The 12,905-nt window shown below is 44.1% G+C and overlaps 1 protein-coding gene across 4 annotated transcripts in view; it reads right to left on the bottom strand.

Annotated features, from left to right (window-relative positions):
- Window positions 1–12,905, bottom strand: part of TP53 (tumor protein p53) — a 99,273-nt gene that overhangs the window by 42,788 nt on the left and 43,580 nt on the right. For 3 of the 4 annotated variants that reach the window (XM_085638038.1, XM_085638037.1, XM_085638036.1), the window contains 3 exons: window positions 9,825–9,959; window positions 8,978–9,020; window positions 4,629–4,868 (listed from right to left, as the gene is read on the bottom strand). In XM_085638038.1, coding sequence (XP_085494164.1) covers window positions 4,629–4,868; window positions 8,978–9,020; window positions 9,825–9,901 — 360 coding nt within the window. In that variant the 5' untranslated portion in view covers window positions 9,902–9,959. Of the gene's footprint in view, window positions 1–4,628; window positions 4,869–5,034; window positions 5,087–8,977; window positions 9,021–9,824; window positions 9,960–12,905 lie in introns of those variants that run through there. The other variant, XM_085638039.1, reaches the window with a different exon arrangement.

Raw genomic sequence — 12,905 nt, forward strand, 5'->3', positions numbered from 1 at the left:
GGGGTACCTACAGGATTGAGGCAACATGTATATTGCACTTACCAAACAAACGGGATAAAATGAAAACTTAATGCGAGGGATATAATTTATTACAACCAGTAACTAGAAGCTATCGAATGACCAACAACACCAGTTTCACCTGACATGTTGAGACAAAACCAGAATATCTGCGTAAAACCATTCCGAAGGTGGTCGCACCGCGATTATTTGAGAAACACTGGTGACACTTCTCTGGAAATAGGAATTGTGGGAGTTCCCCACGCCCCTTGGATCACACTGCAGCCAATGCTCGCACACAATATATAATCCCAATTTGTTCCTCGAGTTTGATACTGGGCACACAACTGTCCTACTGACATATATAACTTTTAGAAGACTGCGCTGAAAATGCTCTGCGGTATCCTTTTTCCCCTTCACTTCCTGGGAAGAGACCCTTTTTTCCCTATTAATGACCTTGAGAATGTCAGGCTTGCTCACCATGTTCACTTTTTGCAATCTGTAGCTAGAATCGAAACCACCTGGGCGGTTTTGGGTTCCCTGCCCATCGCCGAGTACATTAAATCATATTAATGAACGAAATGACATTTATTAAAGGTAATCATTTTTAAACATGAAACATTCACGAAGCCCATCATGCCTTCCTGATGACGCCATTAGTTTAACAAGGAGACAAGTCAATTTGGAATGCCCGTATATGACTGAATAGGTAGGATCCTTTTATTATACGGCATTTATATGGTCGAATAAATCTGGTTACTACTCGCCCTCAGCTGAATGACTTCAAAGTGCTCTCAAATGAGATGGTACTGAAATTTGCAAGCTAGTAAAGTGATTTGCCTAAAATCACACAATCTGATCAAGCAAGGAAGCTGGGATTTTGACATCAACTTTCCCAATCAAACATTACACAAATCCGTCATTGTGCAGATATCCGCTTCCCTAATATTAAATACCATAGACAAAGCTCTGGGGTTATAATTTCAGTAAATTGCATGTTGCATAAATGTGACGTAAACAAATATTTCCTTAGGAAATACCCAAGTTAAGGGTAATAGCAATCAAACAGAACTATTTGGGAAGTGTCAACACCTCAGTGAAAGCAACTATATACATTAGCATAACAAGGAGGTTTAAGAGATCCCACGGAGCTCTGACAAGCATTCACAGGGACAGGCGAAGCGCCGCCTGGCTGTGCAAAAACTACCTCGGCAGCAGACCAACACGAAGGCACACTTGATGCATGTAAACTCTCGGAGCAAGTAAAAGCAGTGAAGTACCCGTGGAGGCAGAGAGGAGTGTGGCACTGCACAGGAACAGAGCTGCAGGCGGCTGGCACTGCACAGGAACAGAGCTGCAGGCGGCCAGCACTGCCTGGCACGGCACAGGAACAGAGCTGCAGGCGGCCAGCACTGCCTGCCACGGCACAGGAACAGAGCTTCAGGCGGCCAGCACTGCCTGCCACGGCACAGGAACAGAGCTGCAAGCTGCCAACACTGCCTGGCACTGCACAGGAACAGAGCTGCAGGCGGCCAGCACTGCCTGGCACTGGGTTCAAGAGCCTGCTTTCCATGGCCACTGCCTGTTGCCTCGGACGTCTGCTGATTTCCACTTGCACAGCAGCAGGCAGGGGGGGCTGAGCCCATGGTCCTTGACGCAGGGGCCTCGCTTTCACCTACGCTAACTAAACTTCCCTCACGCGACCCCTACATTAATGCAGAAAGGAAGACACCCCCTGCATGTGGTAGGGGCGCACCACCGAGCATAAAAAACGCACTTCAGAAATAAACAATCTGTTGTAGGCTGACACAAAACTGGAACACTGCGGCACGGAGCACTCCCTGCAGGTTTGTGTGCAATCTACACGTCTCCAGCATTGCGTCGTTGGGGTACGGAAATGTTATTTAGGTACCAGATAACCATTCATTCGGCTCAGTCACTTTTAGCAAGTTGGCTGAAAACTTAGAGGGGCCTCTCCGCCACTCCCATGAACATCACCCCCACCTACAACGATGACAAAAATTCCACCGCAAAAATAAAAACGTGTTTTTTGTGTCATGGTAAAAAATATCAAACTCGCAAACTTTTGTGGCCGGTCATTCCTCACAGGTACTCTGAAAAGAAACCCCTCTCAACTACCAAACGCTAAAAATTAAAAAGCAGCTTAATTCAAAGCTTAGAGTACAAAAGTATACACAACACTGAATACACCGGGTGCTTCACGGAACACGACCGCAGCAGCCCGAAGCCGCTTGACTTTTTATTTTCAGCAAAATCCTTCAGTCAGACTGTCCCAAAATTTAAGAGAAGAGCAAGTCACCGCATAACCAAAATGCCACATTTTCTTAACTAAATATACAAATCGCATCCCTTGTATATTTGCGAAGCAGGGGTGAAATAAAATTAATTCCTTTGTCCCATCTCCCACCGAAAAATATATAACGCGAAAATATTAAGGTAATTATGAATTATGTTAAAACTGCCACTGTTCAAGCAAGCTAAAAAGCACACAAATAGATCCTGCTGGGAAAAAAACAGCGGTTACAATTTGCTCCTGTTTAGCTAAAAAATATATAAAAAATACAACGAAATAAAGACAACGGAACAAATCCACAACTCCGCGTTATAAATAATAATTTACAGAGATGCAACTTAAAAGAAAATACTTATTCACCCATTTTTCGTTTTTCATCCTGCCAGTACTGCGTTTCTCTTTCTTTGGTCATTCACACAACAGTCCTGAAATACATCACATATTCAAGCCTGGACAGGCAGTCTCAACAAAGGGGGCCGGTGAAAATGGCGGGACTAAAAAACACACTTAACTGGTGCGCACTGATAATTTCCCCGTCCCGGAGTAATTAAAAAACAAACCTGAAGATTCTAAAAAGAGAGGCTAATATAAGATGGGGAGGATTAGAGGCTATGTAGAGGTAAGTCTTTTACTTACCTTTCTATTATGGTTTACCATTGTATTCTGCAGATTTCATAACTATTGCACCGAAGCAGAACAGAGTGTATATGTATGTATATATATATATATATATATATATATATATATATATATATATACCTATACATATACACACATACACAAACTCTCCTCTCAAACTATCAAAGCATCCCTTTAAATAGTTCCCCAACACACTACATTCCCACTACTACTTCACGCCTTGATGGGACAAACTGCACCAGCCATGCACTCCTCACCAACTTTACATCTCCAGTCCTACGACTGCTGTGCCACACACAAACCACCACCTCCACAGAGTCTGTGGACCCCCAGAAAAAGCAGGCACCAGCAATTTTACACAATCCTTGTTTTGGGCACGAAAAGTGGTATATCAAAGATAATATCCCATGTGGACTAGTAAGATTTGGTTGGGCATAAATGAACGACAAAAGTAAGAGTTCTCCACCCAAAAATATTTTAAGTACTTTGTAAAATTCTGGAAACATACGCACCTCTCTCAGCACCCCAAATCCTCCTTCCATCCAGGAACAAACCTATGCATCCCTCACCAGCTACCCTAAAGTAGGGGTCATCAACTTCTGACAGCATGGGTAGGCAGAAACGACCACCCCAAAAATAAATGACAATTTAAAGTACAAAAAGAATTCACCTCTGGCTGGATTCAAGTTCAGTGATGCGATGAGCCCAGACAGAAGAGGTAGAAGGAAGGAGGGAAAAGAGGGAAACCACCACCCACTCTCCAAGGACATGCCTGGGCCTGCCCCAGAGGTGCAGATGCCTAGCAATGGAGGGGGCGAGAGGCAGAAATAGGATACTGAGCATGCCCCTGCATGTCCTAATGCCCATGTGTGCACCCACATCAGAAAACAATAGAGAAAGGGGAAACATCTCAGTGGGTCGAGGCGAATGCTACAGAGATACGCCAAAACTGCAAGACCCAGGCTCAAAAGTTAATAAAATAGCTCAGTCAACGAGCACCCGCTGCAGACGTGTAACATATCAACTGCTTGTTCTAATCTCAGCAAAACTGACTCCATGTTGATCTTCCAGAATTTTATGCAAGGAGTACTTTATTACCACACAAAATCATATACCAAAAGGTCTTGAGTGATGTGATCTGGTATATAAAATATTCATTTTACGAAAATTGACTGGGAAGACTTTGGGGTTCTCTGTGATGCTAAACTACCTCACAACCACCAAGACACACTGAAAACATTTGCAAATCCACTGCAAGAAAAATCTAAACCCTACTCCACATATGTGTATGTGGGTGGGAGAGCATGAAACAGACACCAAAAGTTACATTATGCTACTAATTTTTCATACATGTCCTAAAAAGGAGCTTCACTTCGCCGCTAGGCCTTCTCAGCGATCACTCGCTAGCAACTCCAGGAACTCCCAAAATAATAACTTCAGAACTCAAAAAGCAAAGCCATCAGCAGTGCAGTTACACTGCACCAACCAGTGTGACGGAGGCAACTGTCCACCAGCGACTGTTGGCGCAGTTACCCACCAGCAAAGCAAAAGCATGCACAACCGCTTACAGAGCTATATGGCCGGAGTAACTACGGTATATAACATTTAAATAACTACTGGCAGCGTACACAAGCCAACAAACTACTAGACAGCGAGCGCTCTAGCCGTGCTCACTCACCGTGCAAGTTACTGACTTAGCAGTGCCAGACTGCTGGAAGCCCAGGCTGAAGTTGTAGGTGCCGGGGTAGTCTTCAGTCGAGGGGACGGCAGAGGTGGCGGCTGGGGATTCATGTGGTAGGGCTTCAGGCAGTGCGACCTCGTAGGCTCGAAGGACATCGTTGTTGAGAGTGCTAGTGACGTCCTCCTGCTGCAACTGGTTGTGCGGGTCCATGCCAAGAGTGTAGTCAAAATCTTGTTGCTGCAAAAGACGGTGAACAAAGAATGGGTGCGGGCTCGCGAGGCGCAAATTCTGAACTGTAACTTCATAACTGCAGCCAATCAGAGCACGCAGCGCCACATTCAGTGACCAATCAGACAGGCGTGGAAAGCGTAGTCTCAAATGGATTCCATTACACAGGACTAACTTCAGGTAGTGGTCGCATGAGATGGCTTAATGATGCTAGGTGGTAGACAGGAAAATGCAAAGACAGCAAGACCGACAGGAGGAAAGGAAAGGAGGTAGCGAAGGAAAAGAGGGCGGGAACAGAGGGAGGTAACCAAGTCAAGGAGGGAGGTATTCAAGAAAAGAGGAGGGGCAGCCACTGAAGAACAAAAACAAAGCCCTCTCTTATCAGGAAGGACTGTAAAAAAATAAACTAGGTCGCAGAACTCACAGGAGTGCAGCATACTGTGGTGAAGCAGCACAAGTCTCGCGTCACAGACAGGGGGACTTTAATCGTGTTCCATCCACAGGCGCCCGCATGGACAGCCCCCGCTCTTCCTCTCAAACGGGTTAAATGAACACTCACAAAAGAAAGCCTTTAAGGGGAAAAGTCCCATCAATGCCACAGGGGTTCACCAGAGGAACCCTAAGAGTTCTAATAAATGGTGATCTCTAAGGGGGGGGGGGGAATACATTCTCTAGGGCGGTCCTAGTCTCAGGGGTCACGTTTGTAAAGCCCTGGCACTGAGGACTTATTTAATGGTCCAACCAGAATGAGAAATCAAGTTGGACTGTAATCCATACACAACCCACTGAGCAATACTGCATGGGAAGTGTTTCCTGGTAATAATCACATAAAAGGATTTCAGGGAAACAAGCAGTGGAAATCCAAACCCTTTGTCGTTAACGAACAATGCACTCAAATAGATCTAAGAAACGGGATGTATATTTTAAAATGTTTAGTCTAAAATCTCTAATCTCCAATTCTGGGGATTTTATCAAATTTAGTTGGAGATCTTTTTGAAAAGACTTCAATACAATGAAAACACTAGAGGGAATAGTTATTATGTTGCTTTCCACAATAGAAAACAATGATTAAGTCGTAGACATGTTTGAAAATAACAAGATAATATAATCAATTTGACACATAGGATAACGAACATGGATGTGAATGTGTCGGCGCGATTATCGTGTTGATCAGATACTTTTATCGTATTAAACAATTCTGAAAAACAGGTACACTTTACTCACGTCAGAGGACTTAGAAATACCTGAAAGGGAAACGCAGTGTTTACGGCAAGGGAATGTGTTAGCCACAGCTTTGTGGGAAATGTCATCCTACAATTGTTTTTTCCAATATCATCAAGGGCATTAAATTGAACAGTATTTTTCTTGCATTCAGCGCGCTGGGTGTTAACCAGTCATGCATGCAATCCGACACAAATATAAAATGTAATCATGTATCCCTGATAAGTAACAATAATCCAGATATCATCTTACTCTGCTTAAATAAACCCTTGACAGTAATTTAAGCCTGGTGGGCATTTATTTTTTAAATGGCCACTATATAGATAATTCTTGCTTCCAAAATACAGCAGCCCAGTTAGCAAAAGGATACCTTGCGCAGCGCCCGCTGACGAACTGAAAAAGGCAGAAGAGGGAGAAGAAGAACTTCTCTCCGCGATGCCCTGGACCCGCAGTACTTGTTGGACAATGATGGACGCTTTGGACAAGCAGTGCAGAGAAAGACCTTAGTTTATCTCGTTACTAGATTAACTAGGGGTGATGCGTCTCAGTATTGGGGTACTTCTGCAGAGCAGACGCTCAACCCCGTAACAGATAAGAAGAAGGTGCTGCAGGGTTGGATGGAGGGGAAGAGCAGCGCGGACGTCCCGGGTATGAAATAGCAGGGTGCTCTGTAGAACAAGATCAAGGTCCACACGCAGACGACGTGCACCCCCCTTCCACCGTTAACCTTTCTCCTGGAGTGAAAAAATTATATTTAGTACTACCCGTGGTCACCAGGAGTGAAATTCAAAGATCCACCCCTTACAATAAAGCATCGCAAAAGGCTTACTTCAGAGAAGGGACAAAGTAGCACTCGGTAAAAATAAGTAAAGCAAAATAAATGCAGCAAGTACTTCCATAGTCCCCGAGTATAGAGATCATAAATAAAAAGTTTCAAATTAATTTGTGTTGAGTGCTGTAGAAACTAAATCCAGTTTGGCTCATGTATGGTCTACGGTTACCTATAAACAAAAAACGTTACAATATCATAAGTTAAAATATGTACACAAGACTGAACGTAACATCATATGTCCACTAGTTTCCCCAAATGCAGGAAAATATAGGGATTAAGACAATTTGCATCAGATCCGGCTCCTCTAGAGAAGTGGACAGATTATTAGTACGTGTTTAAAAGTTCCACTACTGAGACTACAATAATGAACAATGGCACCTGGAGTACTGTGGTATGACCAGGCTTCAACAAGCACACATACATATGGTATGACCAAGCTTCAACGAGCACACACACATATGGTATGACCAAGCTTCAACGAGCACACACACATATGGGATGACCAGGCTTCAACGGCCACACACACACATATGGGATGACCAGGCTTCAACAAGCGCACACACACATATGGGATGACCAAGCTTCAACGAGCACACACACACACATATGGGATGACCAAGCTTCAACGAGCACACACACACATATGGGATGACCAAGCTTCAACGAGCACACACACATATGGCATGACCAAGCTTCAACGAGCACACATACATTTAACAGTGGTGTTGAACTTCTGCCAAAACACCTAGTCTCCACTGGCAAAATAAGCCGTGAACAAGTATAGGCAACATGGGTTATATCCCAATCCCTTCTCCAATCCCTCATGTCCTTTCCAACGAGAGGCAAAGCCTTGTCGGGAACGTTTTCGATTGTGCCATCAACTTATCTACCTCCTGACCGCTCGCACTGGCCACCAAGAACCAAAGCAGAACCATTTTCAGATTGCTCGTAAGCTTACAAATCGCTCCAGGTACCCCCACTTTTAAGGCAAACCTTTTTATAACTAAGATCTATTAATCTATACTTTGATCGTCTTCAAAACTATTCAATTGTATCAAAAAGGGACAAAACTTTAACTGCCATGTAGTCTTCTGGTTTACATCTTAGGAAACAAATGAAAAAAGTCTGTATTTGAGATTGCACACTTTTTTTTTTATCAACAAGGGTTCTGTTGGCTTTTTTAATGTCCTTTGCTCTGTATTTATCGATACATTATATCCAGTCAAAACAAACAAAAAAAAAAATAATGAACTCAGTGAAAAGAAAATGCTGCAGGCCTGGTTAGAGGAGGAACTTGGACGTCAGAGCAGCAACGATGGAGCAAGGGAAGCGGGAACTTTGCAAGTCGGATGGTCATGGAAGGGCAAGAGTGGAGGACGGGGAGGGAGTGGGAAGAGTCAGTGGAACGGACGGGAATCTGCCCAATAAGAAAATAGACGAGAGAGAAAAGAATATACGGAAAACAGGACAAAGTCAGAAACACTTTGGAAAAGGCGACAGATTCCGAAGTGGAGAGGTGGTGGCAGGAAAAGGAGAGGCACAGTGTAGGTGGTGTAGATGGACGCGAGCGTATTCACGTGCGTGTGTTACTTAAACGTATGTATGTTCAAGCTCTTCACGTGTCCTGCGAGCGTTGATCATGGATTTCAACAGCATTTGATTCATTCACGGTCGTGATCACAGCTGGCCAGTAGCAGAGGGCTGTAGGCATTAGACCATGGAATACTACGTCTATACATCCTGGAGTTCTGCCTCTCATTACACTCAACACGCCTCGGTAGGGGTGGTGCACTCCGGTGTATGGAGTCTGCCCTACACAAAACGTATTATGTAAGTTTGAGAACAAATGATGTACAATTGTTTGACTCCATGCCATGATAACCAACACTAAATATCATCAAACCATTATGTACTCAACATGGTGATGTATATTTTTTCATTGCCAGCACGTACATTCATTTTTAAGAGCTACATATAAAGTTAAATGGATACAATATGCAGAAAGACAACTAAGCACCGGGTTCACACAAGATCCTTCCCCAAGCACCCCTCATTTGTCACTTACCCAGAAAGAGTCATCAGTAGTTTGCAGGAGAGTTTCGGGAAGCCTGGGAAAGAAAACAAGCATTAATCAAAGCAGACCTAACTGCAAAGGTAAACGACAACACCCACACCATTAAAAAAAAACATATACACACACACATATATATATATATATATATATATAATGATGTTTTGCTTTAAATGCCTCTACCAATAACGCACAGGTTCAGTTTCTTGAAATGGACAATACAAAATAAACGATATATTTAGTATTTTGTTTCTGTAAACCCCCAATTTAATTGTTAGCTAAGTTAATGTAATTGAGGGCCTTTCCAGAATTCAACCTCCACATGCAGTTTAGAGCAGACGCAGGCAAGTGATAAAGTCAATAAGCCTTCTAGTTGCCTGGGGCCGCAGTCCGTTCCCTTCCCAATAGCATTACTTTATCCATTTTTGAGAGGGTCTTCTTTGAGGGCCTGAGCCCATGTGTACTGACTGTCTGTCAGAGTCGTCAGTGACATATTGGTGTGGTGGGACAGCTTAAAGCTAGCAACAGTTGTGCGGCACAGGAGCCGTTTGGCAGATGGAAATAAATGCCTAAACGGCACGTGCAAACCTACTGCTCGCTAACCAGGTAAACATTTAAAACACAAGTTGTCAGATGTTAGTATGTGGACGATAAACATGCTTGGGCTGAGCTGGCTCGAAATAAGGGACATTACGGTTAGAGGGTCCTGAAACCCAGAAAGAAGAAAGGGCAGTGTATCAAAAACAAAACTGACTATACATTCTGAGACTCCTACCAACCAGAAATGCTCTCCGCAACAGGTTAAAGGGAGAATCAGATGAATATATTCTTCAATACTCACGATCCCCAAAGCTCCGAAAAGGTCTCTTGACTCATAGGCAGCGGCAGCGAATCCATGGCGGCTTCAGATTCGACCATGCCAGATTCAGGTGGGGGTCCAGCTGAGCCACCGAAGCAACTAGTTGTATCAGAAGTGCTGGAAGAAAAGGGATGGGGAAGTTAGAGCAAAAGAGTGCATTGGAAATCAAAGAAGCATGCAGCACCACATGGATGAAGACAAGGCTTATGGGAAAATAAATTTCCCAAAAAAGACAAAGTTCAAAGATATACAATGCTCCCACTTCCCACAAAATAACATACTGTAAAGTTGTTTCGGGTGCACTATACTTGCCCGTACGGAAAAGACTCTGAAATCACATGAATCGCAGGCTGGGGTCTTGCGCGCTGCTGCTACAGTATCGCCCTGAAGTTAAATTCGGAGATTGTATTCCCGCCGCGACTCGCAGATGACGCCGCGTCAGTAGTGCCTAATGGCTTCTACTGAGACATGATGACAGTCCTGTCAGGTTGTGTGATACAACCCCGATTAGGTGCCGCGACCCATAAGTCACGTCCTGCTGCCGGAGACAGTTTAGTTAACTTGTGAGAGGCAGGAGGTTGAGGCGCTGATTTAGACTCTAGCAGTTATGGTCAGGAAGAGTAAAGACTGAAAGCAGAGTTGAACTGGGTGGTGTGGTTATGGGAAGCAGCCAGTGCTTTAAATGGGCCGGTACTCACAGGTACTGAGTACCGGCGCTTCTTATTTTTACCGCTCCTAGTACCGGCACTTTTCCACTGCCAAGGAGAGTACCGGTACTCATGAAAGGGAAGGTCACTAATGCTAGTGCTGCTCAGCTTGAGGGTATCAGAGCGGAGCAGATCTGTAGGGTATTCTGACAGCCAAAGCGCCTCCCTAGCTCTTACCGGAATCACTGCTGAACCATTCAGTAGCGGCTGATTTGCGTTATGCAAGGGATGCCCCGGTGTTGAAAATGTCACCGTCCTGCTGTGTTTGATAGAGCAGGGCCTGTCAATCACATTAATACTATCCTTGCTGTGAAGTAACGCAGGAATAATCCCAAGTGAACTTTTTTGTGCGAGTATCTGTCTGCTTGTGTGTGTGTACTTGACTGCTTGGGTGTATATTTTAGTGTGAGAGAGAATGCCAGCTCAGACAGGAAGAGAATCAGGACACTCTCAGGATGTCGTTTCAAAGAAATGCATGGAATGCTTGTGTGTTTGAATGTCTGCTTGTTTCTGTGGGAATGTCTGTTTGTTTCTGTGTGAATGTCTGCTTGTTTCTGTGGGAATGTGTGAATGTGTGTGTGCACTCTAGAATATATGGATTTTAGCCAAATGCAACCACGTAAGAACAGTATGATAGTAAGAAGCTGCAAATATTGCAAAACTAGGAAAGATTAACATATTGTGTTTGGCCTTCGTTATGTGTAATGAGTGAACATGTTTTGTTTATATTGATACATTACTCACATGTTGTGATATGTCCTGCAACTGGTGTAGAACTCGTTAATGCTGCTATTCAAAAGTCTCTTGTTCTGAGGTACACTGAATGGTAGCCTGAACAGTGCTGCTGATGGTTTGCATTCATTTAAAAGCTCCTATTATGATTTAGGGCCTATTCCCAGCAGGTCTTCACACCACCCTCTATTAGCATATCCAGATGTTAATCTGCAGATATGGGAAGTTTGAAACTACTATCAACAGAAATTTAAGGGCAAAATGAATACTCAATAGAAATGTCTATCACCATGTTTCGCACCGCCCCCAGCCCACTAGCCACGCCGCTGGCTCAATTTAATGAGTAGCTGCACTTATTTTTCCACATTTAAAGCACTGGAAGCAGCAAATGTCTGCTTGTGAAGCCTTGTGTCTTGGAATAGGGTAGGTTAAAGTTTGAATGCTTTTCTGACTGATTTGAGCCCTGTGTTTGTGGTGGGGAGAGATCGGGCTGTGTCAAAATGTTCACATCTACGAGTCGTGTTCTTGTGATACTCGCTGCCCTTGAGTGACGTGATGTTTGTGAGGGAGGTTGTATGGTACCGTACTCTGGTAAGGAGATCACTATGTACGGGGGAGGGAGATGAATTGCTATAGGGTGCAGTGGAGGGTCGGTCATCTTTATTGGATTGATCCTCCTTACAGCCACACCAATGAGGTTTCAAGTTGTGGGATCAATTTGAAGTGTAAGAAGCCCTATAGAGTATTCATGGCATGAGAGCGATATTAACCCCCAGGAATTATCTGTGACCTATTGTTTTGGGGGAAATGGCAAGCTTGCCTTTGGTAGTGAAGGGGTCTGGGTATACTGTGGAGACGGTTCATCTTTCCGAGCCTTGCTCTGCACCCGCAACCGCTGGTCCAGGATGTATAGCTTCTCCCCTCCCAGGTTAATGGAGAGAAGTGGCAGCGTTCTTAAGGACATAGTGGTTTTGCTGGCTCTATCGGCATAGACAGACAAGCACACGGCACTGACTTGGAGATAGGGGTTCTTGCATAAGGCAGGGCTTAGCAAAGGGGTCTTCCCGACAGGGCCTCTTGGTCTTAAACGCCACATCACAGTTGCCAGGCCAATGCAGACAGCAAAGACCAATCATCGCCCCCATCCTGCTTCAGACCTGTGATGTGCTGCAGCACGTAAACGTGAAAATGTCTGGAGTGATATAATCCGGACACACAGAGCAGTCATATTGGTTCGGGTTTAAGATCGAAAATGACAACAGCTCTCTAATTAAAGCCTAAACGGTGATCCTTGTCTCACAAATCATGTCAACATAGGTTTCCGGACAAACAATACCACATTAGAATTAATCACATTGTTATGTGGCAGGCTCAATTTGCAGAACAATGTACACTGTCACAACACAGCTACTATGTTCTAAATGAGCATAATATGGGTTACATTTGTGTTTGCTGAGTGCCTAAGCGTGAAATATACTGGGTGGCGTTTTGAGTGACAAGACGTTATTTTGTGCATGCCAGTAAATTAAGTGTGCCGTTATGTGCCTGGTAAAGCTAAAATTACCTCGATTAAAAGGGATAAACAGAATTCATACATGCAGGGCCGGCTTTAAGAAGGTGCACC

This window comes from Triturus cristatus, chromosome 12, assembly GCF_964204655.1.
Source record: "Triturus cristatus chromosome 12, aTriCri1.1, whole genome shotgun sequence".
Lineage (NCBI taxonomy): Eukaryota > Metazoa > Chordata > Amphibia > Caudata > Salamandridae > Triturus > Triturus cristatus.